Raw genomic sequence first — 19265 nt, 5'->3', positions numbered from 1 at the left:
TCTAATTAGGTATCTACTACTACTATTAAGAAATACACATTTAACATGCTTTTAACAATCACATTATTATAGTTTTCAACTCTCAACTACAATTTTATCTACATTTACAGGTTAATTGTTCGGGTCCACCGATAATTGTTCTAATTAGCTCCAAAGCAAAGTTTTACATCTATTATTCAGCTGACGCGGCGTAGTTTTGGATCCAAATATACGTATAAAATTTCCGCCTTATTACAATGAATTTAAGGTTCAAGATCGTACAAGGTATTTTTGATGTAGTACCTCCAGATTGAGAGCTTTTGCTGTCGAATAAAAGCCTTTTGACCACTCAATCAAAAGAAATACCTACCCACTAACAAAGACAGCCCGGAAACCTCTGTTTTTTCTTTTCTTTAATAAATGTGTACGTGTACACGTGAGAACGCACATTTTATATAAATACGGTTTAGAATTAGTACTTGGGAACTTAGGTATCTTATGAAGCTCGATATGAGACTAATATCCGACTTCTTTTATATTAATAAGGGATTTTCAATGAGCATGTTTATACACATTATATATGTTCGTGCTCTATGTTAGCTCACATATGATCACACGCATAGTGCTTCACTGTATCCTCGTCACTGAGTATTTATACTTGAATATCAATATTTGAAAGAACGTTCACTTGAATTTAAACAATGTAAAATATTTTTCTTCGGCCATCGGCTTCGGTTTGAAGAGCCTTGCCAGCAAATCAGGAGGTGCCGGGTTCAAATCTTGGTAAGGGCATTTGTGTCATCTCATCACATACCTATGTCAGTATTAGTTTCTGAGATAAATGCTTTCTATTGTATTCTACCTATTAGAATGCTGCTTGTCAACTTTTTTATTAATAAAACAAATGTACCTACACAACACGCTAGGTAGGAACTTAATCAAAATAATTTTATTTTATAAGTTATGCAGTTAGAACGTCAAAAATAGTATCTATAGGAATTTACTAGTAAAGTTTTGCAGTTCGCTAAGTTGGTATAGTTAGTATCAGCACCAGTTTCACAAATATGATTTCCTTTCTCGACGAACACAGGGACAATCTAGTTAGACGTAGGACTGACCTCAATTCGACATTTCCGCGGTTAGCTCAATCCGCTGCACTGGTAAATAAAGACAGACAAAATAATATAAAACTTCTTATTATACAAATATATGTACATGGGTAAACGTTGCCAAGGTTACGTTCTCCTGGGTCACTTTTAAAACCAAGGTTAAGCAATATGACATCCCTATAAAGTATAAAATAATCATGCATACTTTTCTTTATAGCCAGCCCTATCTTTAATTTTTGCTCTCGTTGCTCGTGCCCTTTCTATTCGTATAATGGAATTGGTTACAACAGTTCCTCAAATTAACTATGCCGCAAAGAGCCTATCGAAACTTAAACCATGTATGGAAAGGTCGGTGGCTTTTCGTAGCATCTGCCATCTTGATACATTTTCGTTTGGTATTTGTTGATGTACGATAGGCCCTCAGGACGTGTGATGTATGTATGTGTGAGAGGGATAAACACATAGTTAATCTATCATGTCATTGTATGAGCTAACTTTTATCCACATAACTTTTTTTTTGTGGTAGTAGTAAATAGTTCGATTTGTTTTTGATTTACAGTTTCCGTCGTTACCGAAGCTTCAATTTTTGTTTCTTTTTTCGCGCATAACCAAGTAATTATTACTAGTTAGTTACGTGAACGTTACGTTTAACAAATGGTCAGAAAGTGGTTTAAACAAAGTTAGAGTCAAGCAGAAATACTGCATCGCAGGTGCAGTTTATGAGTGTACACTTGTGCAGTTCCCTTCTACCTATAACAGGGGTACAAAGATTAATACGAGTATTTGGAGTTACTAAACTACGTAATAGAATATTTGCGCTCTTTAAGATTTCTAAGGTATTTAGCTAGGTTTCTACTGCGGTCGGCTACTCTTCTCTATAGTTTGACGACACCAACTACTTTGCTGTTTGCTTGATAAGCTGGGATTCATATACATGGGCTCTCAGAGATAGTAACGGTAAAGTACCTTCACCATAATGCCCCAACATAACAATCGCCAGTTCATCGGCATGCATGTCGAAATGACTGCATTCAATGGGGACAGTATTAATATACGGGTGGTGCGCACACGGCGCGTAATGAGAGGTAATGCTGGCTGGCGGTAATCACTCCGTTGTGCAAAGCGCTTCTCAAGCCACTTTCCTATCAAATAAGCCTGAACGTGTTTCACTGCTGTTAGGAAACATATAGTGCTTAGAAAAAGAAATTGAATAGAATATTACTTCATCAACCGACTAATTTGAAAGAAGAGTCTGTGCGGAAAGAGAAGAGTCTTGGAATGTGTGGGGGCTAATATATTCCACGACTCCGCAAGAAATTCCCAGCCAGACGAGTGGCTTTTAGCACTAGGTACCTACTTTGAATTTGGAGTCGCGATACTCAGATTGTCCTAGCGTTCAATTACATCAAAATGCTAATAATAATGACTTGTCTACATATACAGTCAGCAGCAGAAGTTGCTAGGCGGGCGAGGTGTTCAAAATTACCTTGACGCGCTCTTATTCTCTTAACAATAAAGTCGCATCAAGATCATTTTGAACACCTCACCCGCTTGGCAACTACGAGTATTGCTGCTGACTGTACATATATCACTTGGTGATCAAATGTCCGGTAGCGTCTTCCCACTGCGCAGTATTGCTAGGTATACAGCGAAAAGATGCTGGCAGAAATCTGTATGAGGTACCTATGGGACCTTATTTATACTTTCTTAATTTACTTGTATTAGATAAGATTTTACATTAAAATATTATTTCTTAAGTTTTACCCTTTATTTTATAAAAAAAACATACAACTGAGATATATGCTACGGACTGAAATGCGGTTGACACGGCTGCGGTAGCTGTAGGTATAGAGCGCCGCCTGAAAGTTTAGCTAACAATAGATATGAGTTTTGCTCACTGACCGTGACCTCCCAAATTCAAGTGCAGTAGCGTGAGTAGAGTAGATGTCACATAAAAAACACGACGAGCGGTATTAAATCATTTCAGGTTTTTAACACCTTATAACCACACTCTTGAATATAATGATGTATTCACTAAGAACACTTGTCACTTTTCATGAAGGACGAGCTTTTATTACAAGTTATTGGCCTGTAGAATCGCATTTGTACTCGGAAGATTCCTACCACTAATTTAACGACTGATTTCGGAATATTTTTTTATCATTTTCCATTAATGCATTATCTTTATCTCCCACTGATTCATGTTAAATCCACTTTTAATACCGCAATGGAAAGCCACAGAGTCAATTAACAAATGTTCGAATAAGCCTTTTCACGTCTTGGCTAATTGGGCCAGCGTTCATTAATATTGTTCGTCAACTTTTCAATTGTCATGTTATTGTTACGGGCACTTGTTCAACATTGTGTTATTGTTACGGGATTGTGTTTTTATCCAGCGACGCGGATATAGGGAATATATGGATTTTATGTCTGTGTGTGTATCTGTTTGTGGTTTCGTCGTTGCTTATATCATGACTAATTAGTTATACTTTCAAAATGGAATGAAAAAAAGTCGCGCTGAATTATTAACACAAATAATAGTCAACGTAGCAATTCGTCTAATCTACAATGAATATATTAGTAATATATTAATTAGTGTTAAATATTATTTAATTACAATGGTTCGGCTAAATGAAATGATAATTATAGGGTAAATGGTTGCAGTGCACAGGGCAATATATTAAAATCGTATATTGCCAGTCAGCCAAGTAATTACATCTAATCAAGGTATTGATTTCAAACTAATTACTATTGGTTAGCTAATAACGTCCCCTGTATGACCGTGAAATGTCGTAATGGCCACGATCACAACAATTATGCGTAGTCGATTGTCAGTTGATCGCTTCGGGTAATCAACCCCGTTATTACATTTTACATTGTATACGGAAAAACATCTTGATTGAAATGTAACATTAAAATGTAACTAGAAAACACGTGTATAGGAAGATATTTAAAAGGTTATCATCGTACAGTACTCTAACGGCGCGATTCGGGAAATGGATTAGACATTCACTAGATATGAAATAGTAACGATATGTGACGTTCCACGGAAAAAGGTACCCTATGGTGGTTGGCGCTTACGCTATTATTAAAGCCGCTGCAATATTATTGCGGCCATAAGGTACCTTTTGCCGTGGAACGTCACATATCGTTACTATTTCATATCTAGTGAATGTCTAATTCATTTCCCGAATCGCGCCGTATAACGGTTAGGGTTATAAATAATGACTGATGCAGATGAACAGCATTTCAGTGACAATTTATATTTATGGGAACTAAACTGCGCTTCCACTTAAACATGTACTTATGAGGTAAAAAATATAAATGTGTGCGTTACGTATAGGTACATGTGTTAGTATATTATATTTTTAATATAGGTACAAGTCGAAGCATTTCTATTTTTTTACTATTTATAAGACATTAAAGAATTTAACGAAATATTAGCGACAGTGAGATATTTAGTGTACCTAGTGCACTTTACCTATTTTACTTGGTACTCACTCTGAAATCACAAGAACAAGTTCTTTATCTCTATGATTTGAGTTTGTACCTATTTCCAAACTTCATAAAATGGATTAATAGGTATGTACCTACATTATAGCTACGGAGTCTTTTGTAAAAAAGGCGAGTTGTTAGACACTGATGTCAATGTTTGTTTGTTAACCATAGTTTTGTACGGAGCAAGTATTACAGAGTTCACGGCAAACCCCCAACCCTTGGTCTAAAGAATATAAAATATAACTAATACAAAAATATGTCCTTCGTGTTCACGTGATCTTAATGTTTTAAAAATTTAAATGATATGTTCGCGTGTTCACGTTATCTATAGATATAGTATAGGTACGTTTTAAAAACTTAAATGAAAAATAATACTCTTCGTTTTCGCTTTCCTAAAGGACCCCGATAACGATAGAGCACAGCGTATTGAGCTCAGCCGGTGCAGAATGTATTGAACTTTGACCAAGCGTCGTATTTCTCGTAGGTATTCCATTTTACATTCGTACCATATGACACCGCTGCAGTTGTGCAATGGCATATTGTTTTGTTACAGAAAATTGTAACGCGAGCACATTTTACAGGCGTCGTTAAGATTTTATGCAGGATGTTGCGAGCTGAATAGGTTTTCGATACTATATTGTCGAACGTAGACAGTTTTTTAGTGACTACGTAAATAACTTATGAACGTAGAATATCTTATATCTATATAATGGCAGAAATATGAGTACCTATTGTATTAGGTATTGAATAAAATTTCAACAGCAGATGTGATTATAATCGATAGCGCCTTAAAGGCTGTACCTGCCTGAAGTCTCGCACATGAAGTCAAAAGTTTCACGTGATATTTAATATTTTTGTGCAGGCCATCCGTTTTGCTTATTCCACCGCTATAAGCAGAAACTATAACATTAGACTAGATACTTTTTAGTAACACTTTGATGCTAGTTAAGTAATATATATTTGTATCCGTACTTAACTAAGCAAGAGACGTAAGAATACTGTAATAGTATGGTATAAATAAAGGTTACAGTAAATTATAAATTGCATTCATATTAAAAATTAATATCCGTGCGTCGCGTTCGAACATATAATTGAGTGCAATGTAGTAGTATTGAGATAATATCGCACATTTAGGAATACGCCCCTTAGTCGTCCCGCCCTTCTTTTTTGGCGCCCATGAAATCCGCCGCCCTATTGTCGAAGCTGACCGGCCGTTTCTCTTTCAGTGTAACCTGGTGGGCGCGCGGCCGCTGGCGGCGTCGCGTCGGCGCGCGCGACTGCAAGCGGTCGCCTCCGCCCGACCATGCGCGAGCGCGCAGAGTGCGCAGTCCGACCCCGCCGCGCCGGCCGACCGCGCGCATCATGCTCAACATGAAGCTCAAGGAGCGCCTGGCGCTCGCCATCAGCGCCTTCCTCGTCCTCTTCACCCTCATGCTGATCGTCGACATTCAGATGGACTATGGCATCTCCGGGCAGAGGGTCCCGCTGCATGGCCGCGTCAAGATCGGTGACGACACCGACAAGGGGAAGTCGGCGTATATTGAATTTCGGAAACGGTTTTTGCAAAAAAGGTGAGGTGCTGTGATTTTTAAAGTGATAGTGATGTGATTTAGTGTCTATTTTAACGCTTAATCGGTAAGTTTTATGTCTAGTTTAACTCATTGCAGGCAAATATCTTTGATTAGGTAGGTACCTAAATATTTTGGTTCGGCTCTATATCAAAGTGTTCACATTAATATTTTGTTTTATATATATCATTAAATTCATACGATGACCTTTCGGTTTAGGTACCAACTAGATTATATAAAACGCATGCAACTTATCAGCATTGTTAAGTATTAGTGACATTTGATTAAGTGCGGATTAATTAAATATGATCGATCATATCCGAACTAAGTAGATATTTCTTACAAATACATAATTATAAAGCTATCTTGTTTTATCACTTACTTACGTTAATTTATTTATATTTAGAACATGTCAATAACCACATTCATACAATTTTACTTAAGTTATCCATAAGAAAATTTAAATGGTCCGCCACTTCCCACAAATTACAGGTCACACGCGGTAAGCAGTTAATCGTAAATAAGGACATAATTTAATTAGATATAGCTCCTTGAACAGTTGAGTGTTTGTCCATGTACCTCCAGAAACCGTTATCGTAACGAGTCGTTATCACTTGTTTACCAATTTGACAGCGTCTCGCCCGATAACGTCCTCTCGGAACGAGTAAAATCTTATTGTACTACAAACTACAATAATGTGATCGATTAATCATTAGAAAAAAGTAAGAACAGAGCTTCGAGTACAATTCTGTTTAGGGATGTGTATGTAGATATTTCTATATATATGTAGATATTTGCAGAAAGTATGAACAGAACAGAACATAGAGGAGCAATTAGTTATTTGTTTAAGAGATAAAAAGTTTAAGACCTAACCAATAGAGCAACGTAGCTGTTGACCCCTTGTGCTAATAATATTGAGATCTGAATAAATAAAAGTTTCCAAAATATGAATATATCAAAATCATCCCTCTTAAGTGAATCATAAAGTCCATCCTGCCAGCTAAAGTGCAGGAACAGCTTAACAGCTGCATCAAATTACTTTGCACTCGAACTGGAAGAGTTTAACTTTACACTGATTTCAAGGAAGCTTTTCCGAGCAGATGCGATGCGCTGAAAATAATAAAAATATATGAGTTTCTATGAAACGGTATGTCGATTACGCACGATTAAATCCTGATCACCTAATAGTCCTAATACATAATTTAGCTATTGTATATCTCAGTTAAAAGTTATACTTAGTTTGGTTAGCGGCTATTTGCAATTGAGGCTGCTAAGCTAACTTTACACAGACTTTAATAAAACAAAGTGACGGAGTTCGTTTATAATAGTTAGAAATAAAACAAAGTGACGGAGTTTGTTTATAATAGTTAGAAATAAAACAAAGTGACGGAGTTTGTTTATAATAGTTAGAAATAAAATAAAGATGGAAGTGACGGAGTTATAAATATCATATTTTCATAGAAGTTTGATATTAGGCGCCATTCATTTATTACGTAAGACGATTATTGGCAGTTTTTGACCCCCTATGTAAGAAAAAATAAGAATAGGCTGACTCTCCCCTACATATATTACCATATATTACATAAGAATCCAAAGGAAAAAATAAGTAGTTATACATTTGCTTTGTTTTAGTGTTTATTAAAAAAAATTTTTGAATGTTTATTTGTACCTACAAAGGTACTGGAGCGCGTTTAACTAACTCTGCACCGTGTTTCATTTCACGTTATAATTTCATAGATATTAAAAAAATCGCATCTTTGTGATCTTACGTATAAGGACTATGAAAATCCTTCCCTCCCCCTTGTAAGAAAAAATAAGATGTTCGACCCCGGGTCCCCTAAATCGTCTTACGTAATTAATTAATGGCGCTTTAAAGATGACATTGTTACACTTTGCAAGTGCCATGCAGTTAGCTTGGTCCGACTCTAGTGTACGTTGAACTTATCAGAAAGTAAAGTGGGTCACATACTTTATAAGTTGTAAATTTGAGACACTGGCGTGATTCACAACACGTAAACAGACGCCGGCCTAGCCAAGGTTACAATCGCTATCGCTTCGACAACGAAAAGCATTATGCCTCTCTATCACTCTTTCATATTAGGGTGACAGTGACAGTTGCGTTTCGATCGCTACGAAGCGTAAGCGATTGGCGTCTTGGCTACGCGGCCTGAGGGGAATTATACTCGCACTTTCTCAGATTACAGATTCCTATGAGTAGATGCCAAATTCATACAAGTGCCCTATTTAATTTCTAAGTTGGCAGAAAGTAGTTTATGGAGTTCATTAACACTTAACTTTAGTTACAATATGGACAAACAAAATATTAATATTATTATAATATAGAATAGTGGGTTACTATATCATGGTTGTGCTAGAATCCCAGGATAAAAGCCCTCTACCTTGTACCAATGTACCCCTATTACCTTGTACCGTGTTCCTCTATTTCTATAACTTTTATGTTAACTTGTGTTATGTACAATAAAATGATTTAATATGTACTACTACTAAAAGGAGGCGGCCCTGGATAGAGTCAAATGGAGAGAGCTACACCGACAAGAGTCTAACTCTTAAATTTACGACGACGACTACTAAAAGGCACGATGTCACGATTTTCAGAAATCATCCATCAGGAATTCTTCAGTAAAAACTAACATTTTAGATAGACAACAAGTACCTGTTGATTCTAATTGTTTGGTAGATATTGGATTTATCTTATTATTTACCCAAAGATAAAAATTCGGCGCTGATAAAATATTTTATCAGTGATAGGAACAATCAATACATGTCCTTATCAAAAGTAAAGTAAAGAGTGTTTGCTAAAAATAGGTAACGACACTTGAATCTAAAATTAAAAATAAAACTTGTATGAAGATTGACACTTCATGGAAGGGCTATAACCACGAAAATCGAAGTTCACAAATTGCAGGCATCTTTCTTTGTCACTCTAATTACGCCTTCATTGGAGTAAAAGAGAAAGATTCCAGCAATTTGCGAATTTCGGTTTTCGCGGTTGCCCCCAGAATCCTTAGAAGACGTTGTTGACTTTAAACATTCCACCAAATGTGGTCCGTCGAATTATATGTGTATCTTAGCTGTTATCCTATACATCACATGCCTATATAATTTTAATTTCACCTAGTTTTGAGTTAGTGACGATTATGGCATCCAAAACACAATACATCCACATAGCCGCAAAATTGCATGGTAACATGGATGAATTTCTCCATAATTGCAATGTAGCTCGCTACACATACGTAAAATTGGAAATAGATTTATAGCACCGATGAATAAACAATGATTTAACGCGTTTTATAGATTCACTAAAAGAATATTTGAGACTCTGTTAAATTTGAAAATCGGTGGAATTTCTGCACAGAGTGCCCAGGAATTCGCGCAAAAACTAAAAACTAATTCAATTTAATTCGGAATGAGAGCACGACCCTGCAATTTCAAGCAAACGCCAAACACCCAATATCCAATATCTATCTAGATATTTCGAGTTATAGTTAGGAACATAGATTGCATAGTTTTTGTCGAACGTATTATTTTACCTGTTTCGAACATTGGTTCGCGGATCACTTGTTTGTAATCTGGTCAACAATCATCATCATCATATATTCCTAGTGTTATCCCGGTTATTGCCACGACTCACGGGAGCCTAGGGTCCGCTAGGATACTTAATCCCCCTTAAATTTTTACGAAAAACTCATATTGGTAAAAACTGGGGTTTGAACCCGCAACCTTCGGATATTATCTTTTCGTCAATTAACATTTTATGAAAATTTCGTCCATTATTGACAAATTTCCTAAAAACTCAAAAAACATTTTGTAATAACGCCTACTTAATAATATTAAAGATATTTCATATCTTATTTTACTTTGCGAAGGCTTGCACTTTTCACTTATAATTAAAAGGCATATTTTTATTTCTGAATAATTTATCCTTGCTTTAATTTTTCAAATAAATAGATAAATCTTTATTTCATTAAAAACAATTACTATACATTTACAAACATATTAAAAGTCATACGTCACAAAAAATAAATCACACTTAAAACTAATTACTGCTACTTAACCTTAACCTAACCAAGCTATAACTAGATAAAACTAAAACGTAACTAAATATAAAAAATCTCCCTCAACTCACCCGCCTCCGGGAAACTCCCCAAAATGCTGGCGACATAATTAATTTTTCTACTAATATCCATAGATCGAGTATTTCAGTGGTTGTAGAATTGTAGATGTCTCCGTTCTACATATTAAATGGTTTTGCATAGGCATCTGGTAGATACTATTTGAAAATACGAACAAATATATCGACATTATGGTTTGGAAGAACTTATTTTTTATTCAAACCAAATTTGTATTAAGATTGTTCACTCTAGATCTAACATTTTGACTACACTCAAAAAGTCAATACCCTGTAGTATAGATTTATTGAAACATTAACACTTAATGATATCTCTACTGATAGACAAATAATTAGCTTACTTCACGAAAAGTACATGCACTGTAAAATAATTTTCACCACACCAACCTGAGGAAAACATTAAATGTAAAATATCAAACAAAATCAAACCAAATTAAATCCAAATGAATATTATTAAATATTTATCATCCAAAATCATCATTTAAAAGTAATTTCTACCAGCAAACATAAGAAACCAACTCAAAATTTGCATTTGATTACTTTGTCTCACATGTGAATAAAATGCAACTTTGCTATCAGTTTTTGAAGTGCAAAGTAAGCCTTTCCGAGCTGGTGTGGTGAAAAATAATTTACATACAATATTTTTATAAGTACCTAGTTCACACTGCATAAACCTAATACTATTTACGTACTCGTATTTCAAAATCGCATGCTTCTGTTGTGCATAGAAAATTGCATGACTGTTTCTAAAAAAATGCAATGTCAATATGCAATGCGGGAACTGACAATGCAAATAATACACGTTGAGAGAGTAAATGCGTGAGAGAACGCATTTTACATCGCTGTTTTTGGATAATATAGAACCTTTTTGCGTGAATGTATGACTTAAAGGGGTTAACCTGCTTATCATATTTCTTTGGCATTTGGCGTCTGTATAGTATAAAAATATATTGGCGGCCTTTTTGAAAGAAAGAAAGAAAGAAAGAAAATGCATTTATTTACGTCAACAGACCAGTTAACACGTTTATTGCGGTAGGGGGTCGAAAGACCCTATACAAAGTATGGTTAATTACGAGTTATACTAATTGCCGCAGCGAAGGTGATTGCAAATTTTATATCGAGATATAGACGTTAAATAGGACCCCACTCAGCGTAATGCTGCAACGGTAAGCCGCAGCGCTGATTTTCGGTGGGGACCTAACTTAAAACTAATAAGGAGAAAATTAAAATTGACAACACATACAGGAGAAAATAAATATAACTGAACTAAAAGATAACAAATTTTAGCCTAGTCGGTAGTGACTCTGCCAACACAGGAGATCCCGGGTTCGAATCAGGGTATTTATGTGTGTGTTCATTATGAATATTTGTTCCTGAGTTAAGGATGTAATCTATGTATTTAAGTTTGTATACCCATAGTATCTATAGGAACAATTTTAGTTCCATGTAAACTTCATGTTATACTTAAGGCTAATTAGTTGAATATCAGCCTTATCGCCCCGGAGCGTGAAAAAAGTAAGCTTTGCACAAAAACGCGATGCGATAAAGATAGTGTATACCGATTGAAATATTTAATAATGACACTTTAAAATCATTAAAGTTTAGGAACAAGAAATCATTACGTTGTGAATTGTGTAGCATTCATGGCTAACAATGATTATTGAAGTATTATCTTAGGTTTTGTTCCATACCCCATTGTCGGGCAGTCTTGATTGCGCGCACATTGTTCGTAAAAACGCCATTGAGTGGCGGACTCATATTTCGCTTGTTTAACATAATATTTGCGCAGCCGAAATGACAAATTAATTAATGCATTGTTCCATGACAAAAGCTGCCGATGACAGTTTTATAATGAGAAGTATTTTAAGTTCATTCTTCATTTGGATTGTATTGTATACCTACGTTTACGCGTGCTTGCTTACGTAAGTAAGCGTAGGGGAGTTAAACAGTAGGTTTTTCAGTTTGACGTTATGTGCACTGGTATCACATTTTATTCTTAAAAGAATAAACATGTGAAAGTCATGCAAAATAAAAGAATAATCTGAAACAGCATGTTTGTTTACACAATGTAAATATGAACTAGATATTAAAGAATCTTGATAACTGTTTACTCACATTACTCACAAATCTTAGAATGACGTAAATATTCCTAAATGAAGCTTTACTCATTATTTGTTTAGTTTATACTAATTAACTATATGAGCCATGCCACTATAATTTTAAGTGTTTAACTGTTACTAATAAAAGATTCATCTAATGTAATTTTTTGTTTACATTACGCTCAGATTTCGCATGAAACATGAAGAATCTCTAATTTGGCATAAGACGGGTAATTAGATAAAGTCGTTTTGTCACAGATAACAGTGTCATGTTTTAAAATTATATGTTGCTTACTATGTCTAACCTCCCACAATTGTTTTTTTTCTAGTCATGTCTCGAAACACAAAGGTGTTTTATCTAACAAGTAAGGCGAACCTCCATTTCAGTAACTACTGTTTATTAACTGAAAGACTCTACTATAATGTAGCCTACTTATGTAGGTATAGGTACGTGTACATAAATGACCATGTTAGTCTGAAATCGTATAAAACGGTTCAAATTTTATACATTACCGGCGTGTACTGTAAATTTGGGTTGCCACCAAAGAAATAACTACTTACTAAAAAAAACAGAAACGTACGAAAATGTTACTGCCGAGAGATCCATAATGCAGGTTTCTCAACTTACAGAAAACTTATTCACCACATGTTTGGAAGAACATATTTGTAAATTTTGTATGTTATGTATTTCAACACGTTTCGTCAAGTTTCATCGTCAATAAAGTTTGTAAATCTTTACTTACTGTAAAATAAAAACCTGCCTAAAAATATCGAGCGTAATGCTCAATTTACCTGCCGTCACAATTTTATTTCTTAAAAAATATTTTTATGTTTCTTATCTATTTTAACTAATGTTTGTAACTAATGTAACTATTTAGAGCTTTGCCCTACGAGTATAGATATGAAACAAAAGAAATCATACCCTCTTTACCGCGTTCGGGGACCGGGAAGGCATAATTATATGTAAGTACATGAAAATGAATAAAAACCATTCTAGCTGTGATTTTATAAAACATCCTGTGCAATAAAAAGGTTTATTTATTTTAAATAATAGTCCGATAGAATCTACTTATATGTTACTGTAAAAGCCCGAAGTACGGCAAAACCTAGGTTTTACCGGTAAGTCCTAGTTTTTACCGATGCCGATCGGTAAAAGCCCGAAATGTTAAATCTTACTAGTTTACTTCGGGCTTTTACCAACACCGATATGGTAAAATCCTAGGTCTTACCACGGCGACCGGTAAAGTTTACCTAGGTTTTACCGGTAAATCCTGGGTTTTGCCGTACTTCGGGCTTTTGCAGTGACATATACAGCAATTGAAAAAGCAGTTGAAAAATCATAATGTTATTGTAGTTTTACAAATAGCTAGATGGTGAATTTTTTGATTGATTCGTAAATATTGTAGCCAATATTACCCACGCACTGTGAAACAATCTACTGCAACATGTTGACGTTCAAATTGGTTCGAACAAACACTTTTCCACCCACCACGGACCTGAGTATTCCCAAAGCTTACCGAACAAACCGCCTTAAAGCCTATTACTTAGGGTTCTGCTAATAACTAAACCATAGGAGATCATACTTTTACTGGTTTGGCTAAGGTTTTGGAAGTGGTTGGAATAACCCAAGCTAATGCTGTTATTGAAAATGAAGGCACAAAGGACCTTTTCACCTATTCATCCCGATTCTCTCCAGAAAATATCGGCAATTATATAAAATTAGTACTCATGGGCTGTTATTGTTATTGTAATAACGAAAATAAACAAAGGTAATCAAAACAATAGATAATCGCATTATAAAATTGTACTATAAAGATTATTAACATTGTTTAATTAAATTAGCGTATTTTCCTGAAAATTTGTTTATCGTCTCTATTCATAACGTATTTGGTCATTATTGTATTAAGTATATTCTTCAAGAGATTATTAATAAAGATACTATCGCAGGCATTTAAAATATTTTATTCTCATTGAAAAGTCATACGAAGAAACAGCAGTTAATTGACTAGTACCTAAGTAGTAGTACCTATCCTATTTATTAGTAATTTCATCAATTTCATTTAATAATACAGAATCACGTACTTATCTACTCAACCTATTTTTGGGTTCTTATAAAGAGTTATAGAAGTAGGAATAGAAGATTGATAAAAGAAAATAATTTTCCTGTAGGTAGGTATTTTATAGGACACTGGCAAAATGCATGTCGAGTCACGTACTTATAGCACCTTCGGCTTCATAGATAACAAAAAAGGACAAGTATGAGAATAAAGAAATACATCTTCTTTATATACTCGTAACACATAAAAATTTAGTTATACTTTTGACGTTTGATTTGTAACTTAAGGGCAACACAGAAAAGAGCGAAGAGAAGAGTGTACCTACATATTATCATTTCCCCTTTTGTATTATTTACGAACAGGCGTATTCTTTACGAATATTACCTAGATACCTATATATTTATATAAAATAAAACCGGGCAATTGCGAGTAGGACTCGCGCACGAAGGGTTCCGTACCATAATGCAAAAAAAAAAACCAAAAAAAAAAACCAAAAAAAGAAAACGGTCACCCATCCAAGTACTGACCACTCCCGACGTTGCTTAACTTTGGTCAAAAATCACGTTTGTTGTATGGGAGCCCCATTTAAATCTCTATTTTATTCTGTTTTTAGTATTTGTTGTTATAGCGGCAACAGAAATACATCATCTGTGAAAATTTCAACTGTCTAGTTATCACGGTTCGTGAGATACAGCCTGGTGACAGACGGACGGACGGACGGACGGACAGCGAAGTCTTAGTAATAGGGTCCCGTTTTACCCTTTGGGTACGGAACCCTAAAAATTTAACGGTCCACTATCGTCTTAAGCAAGAAAGCAGCAGTTAGACCGCTGTTGTTGTAACGCGGATCCTGGCAGGTGTTAATGGGTTAAGTAACTCGCCAAACCGCCCACGATTTAATCGAGTTTTGGTTACAAAACACCAGCCAAGATTTATTGTACGTAATTGTTCGTATTTTCATTAAAATAAACCTGCCTACCTGCCTGCCTGCGAAGCCGATGGTCCTGGGGCCAAATTCGACAAGTACAACTGTCAGATTTCGCATCCACGTCAAATCAACAGTTGATTTTATTGCATACTGAGTGTTGATTCCATCAACGGTGGATACTATCATTTGGTACAACCAAAACCATCCAAAACTTAACTCTAAATTAAGGGTGGTTCGGTTTGGTTTGCTTGTCACCCTAACTGTGGATTGTTAATGTCAAATTTTGACATTGTACGTATTGGAGAACTTATGATTTTTCCCACATCAACGGGAGATCAACACGATACGTCAAACGTCGCTTGTCGAATAGGGGTCCTGGGTTCGAATCCCAGTAAGGGCATTTATTTGTATGATGATACAGATATTTGTTCCTGAGTCATGGGTGTTTTCTATGTATTTAAGTATTTGTATGTTATATATATCGTTGTCTGAGTACCCACAACACAAGCCTTCTTGAGCTTACTGTGGGACTTAGTCAATCTGTGTAAGAATGTCCTATAATATTTATTTATTTATTTATCTATTAAAATAAGTACCTAACAATAGTTTAGTGTGCAATGGCAATAATTATAATTGAACGAAAAACTGCTTGCTACGAGATTTTGAACCCAATGTGACCTGCTGCATCCCTGCAAAATTTAATCATATGTATTAGATAGACAGGTACTAGGCTGGCCCAGCAAAGAGAAAATATTAGTATCAAGCTTATTGTTAGTATCGTAGAGTGTAGAGTGCTATGAGCAGTGCATCAAGAACGTATTTCGAATTGCGTTAAATAGTTTTCTCTGCATATATAGGATTTAAATTGATATTTCAAATCCTAAATAATATGTCCTGAATCGTAGGTAACTTAATAGTTTAATGCGATGTATTTTAGTTAGTTATGAGTGCGTCATACTTAAAGTGACATTCCATTTCCAACTGCAGCTGCAATACTGTTCATTTTACTATGGAAACGCGTCGCTGTCACTGTCAATTTCCATAGTAAAATGAACAGTATTGCAGCTGCAGTTGGAAATGGAATGTCACTCTTATCTACAACTTATTTCACAGTAATGGCAGCAATAGTTCCCGAGAGTACGAGCCGAGCGAGACGAGCGGCAGCGGCGCTGACGCGGAGCCGCGGACGCCGGCGCCGCCCGCCGACAAATACGAGGATCTCCAGCGCATCGTGGACTCGCAGCGGCTAGGAGCCCACAACCATGCGGTCGTCATACCGCCGCAGAAGGACCTCAATGTGCTGCGGCCTGAGAACCCGACCATAGGGGAGATGGAAGACTTGGAACCTAGGTGAGGCTTGTATTTTTAAGATATGTAAGGTTAGGTTAGCATAAGCATCCACACTCAGCAGATGCAACTGTGGCGGCTCCTCTAGCTGTCAGTGCCAACGCCGTGCCACAATATTCTAACAGATGGCGTTAGGAAGCTTAGAACGCACAAACTGCTAAGAAGATAGTACGTCTAGAAGCAATTAGCACGAGAGACCTACATCGCGCTTACGGAGTTATATAACGTCAGTTGCTATATATATAACTTCCGACCAACTCTCAACGGACTTCGGTCCCCAGGCATAACACCCGCCTGGAGAGAGTACTCTCTATTGCCTCTCTACCTTCTTCAGTGAAATTTGTAAATTTATGTAAATAATATTGTAAATATACTTGTACATTCTTAATTGTATATACCTCTTCTACACAACTAATGCAGAAATGGACTAGCGTAATAAGGACCTTAAGAGCCAAGAAACTTGAGTAGAAATGTATATAATATATATATTATTATAACTTATATGTCTACCTGGTAAAATGATTCAAAAAGCGTCGAAATGCTATATAAAATCGTTATCGAATGGCTTAAATATGGTGTTTTTTTTATAATATCGCTCAATCCCAACGTGCTCTTAGGTGATATGCTACAGTCAGGTTAGTTTAAATCCAATCCAATTTCTTTAAATTCAATAATATTTATAATAACTATCAATAGATTATACTTGTTCAAAATGTTTACATAGTCTGATGCTAATGCTGGTAACGAAAATTATCAAGTGATTTTATATAACACTCGAATGAAACCAAATATCTGAGCCAGGGTAATCATTTAATCAAGCCTCAGCTAGCTGTAATAGGTACAGTACAACACAATTGATGCTCCCAAAGAATGTCTTAATGTCGCCTGTACATTTCACAGAATGTTAACGCACAATGTAAATACGTAATAACCGGAACGTTCAGCTTAATATTCTGTCCGTTAAGAAATATTAATTAAAATTGCTCCGGGTAAAAACGACGCTAAAAGGACATTACAAGGAAAATTTCTCCAAGTTCTCGACAGTTGACATCCACAAGTACAATTTATGTAGCGCTCTGCAAGTCCCCAAATTAAATTGTTAGTTAGTTCGCGATTGCTGCAATTAAAGTTTAATAATACGAATATCACGCCGGGGACGGTCTTCGGTAAACACAGCCTCGGAAACTGTACTGATGCTCCATTTGCGTGTCTCGAACTATCGCGGCCGTAAACTTGCGCGTGTGTACATACCCAACACCTACGCTTATACTATGATTTATGTCTTACCGATTTCTTTATCACTGTTATTTTAGGATCTGTGACGTATAAATTTTACTATCGCGTGGTATTTTTGTATTAACTACGGGCCAAAAACCTAGCTCAATCATGAACAAATGTTACGCTGTCAAAATTCTGCTTCCGGCTCCTCTAAAACGAGTGCTTTATTCATTGGAAATGCCTACGCTTCGTGCTGAAGTATGCATTAAAATCAAACAAGTTGGTCGCGGCCGGCCTCTGGCGGCCAACGTAGGTAGTAATTCCACCAAAGTAAATATTAGGCCAAATCTCATAGGAACATTGTGAAAAGATGAAAGGAATATTACATGTTTGCCCCAGAAACAAACGGGTTTCAATCATTAAACACGTGGTTATAAAGTTTCGATCATATCATACTTCGGTGACATGCCGATTCCGTAAGGATCAGACAACGCGACCTTTCTTTATCTCACAAGGCAAATTTCGCAACCTCTGAAAGAAATCTTATTTAAAATCCAGTTACAAGGCGGGCCGCGATAGGCGCGGGTCTCGGACAATAAAACTAAATGGAATGAATGCATGATGGCTGGCTGAAACGCTGCTTGCGATATGAGGGGCCCTCTTATGCCCAAAATTTCATGTCTCATATAAGAAAGGGTCGGCTTGATACTGATTAATTTGGTACACTCTTTACGAAATTGCTAGCTTATCCTGTGTAAATGTCACATGCACTGAAACTATAACGGCGAATCCTTATTTCCGTAAATGGACAGTGAAAGCTCGAACGTTATTCTAATGGAGCGGGCAGTGTTGGTCATTTAGTATTCCTTACGTCCATTTGTCCGAGCGGGACAATCGAGCTTTTAGAATTCCCACCTGATGCCGGTACAATTCTCACCAAAAAGAGAGTCAATAAATTTTAGAGTAGCTGCCGGCTTGATTTCCAAATGCAGGTTATCGGAGCATGCCACAAATCGAGAACGTTACACGTAGGCTCCTTAGTATTCAGCGGCGGGCGCTCCGCGTCGCCTGGAGTCTCGCACCTCGCGCTCGCAGGCGAATCACGTCCACTTATGTGTTCCACGCAGCCAAAACCAACGTCGCCATCGGAAAATCTTCCATGTAAATCTCGACATTAACGGCCAGGTTTACTAATATGCGGCAACACTGCAAAGTAGCCGTGATGTTTTCTCAACCAGCCGCTTTGCATTTTGCTCCATTTTTCGAGACCGATTGGATATTCAATGAGAGTGCGACTTCTGATTTACGCAGT

At 36.3% G+C, this 19265-nt stretch overlaps 1 protein-coding gene across 2 annotated transcripts in view; it reads left to right on the top strand.

Moving 5' to 3' along the window:
* LOC134667449 (extracellular serine/threonine protein CG31145) overlaps positions 1-19265 on the top strand; it is a 112835-nt gene that overhangs the window by 74928 nt on the left and 18642 nt on the right. For both annotated transcript variants that reach the window (XM_063524862.1, XM_063524861.1), the window contains exons 3-4: positions 5813-6157; positions 16502-16738. In XM_063524862.1, coding sequence (XP_063380932.1) covers positions 5949-6157; positions 16502-16738 — 446 coding nt within the window. In that variant the 5' untranslated portion in view covers positions 5813-5948. The remainder of the gene's footprint in view (positions 1-5812; positions 6158-16501; positions 16739-19265) is intronic.

This window comes from Cydia fagiglandana, chromosome 9, assembly GCF_963556715.1.
Source record: "Cydia fagiglandana chromosome 9, ilCydFagi1.1, whole genome shotgun sequence".
NCBI classification, from domain to species: Eukaryota; Metazoa; Arthropoda; class Insecta; order Lepidoptera; family Tortricidae; genus Cydia; species Cydia fagiglandana.
Note: the sequence above shows the minus strand (reverse complement) of the source record. Positions and strands in the feature narration are given on the sequence as shown.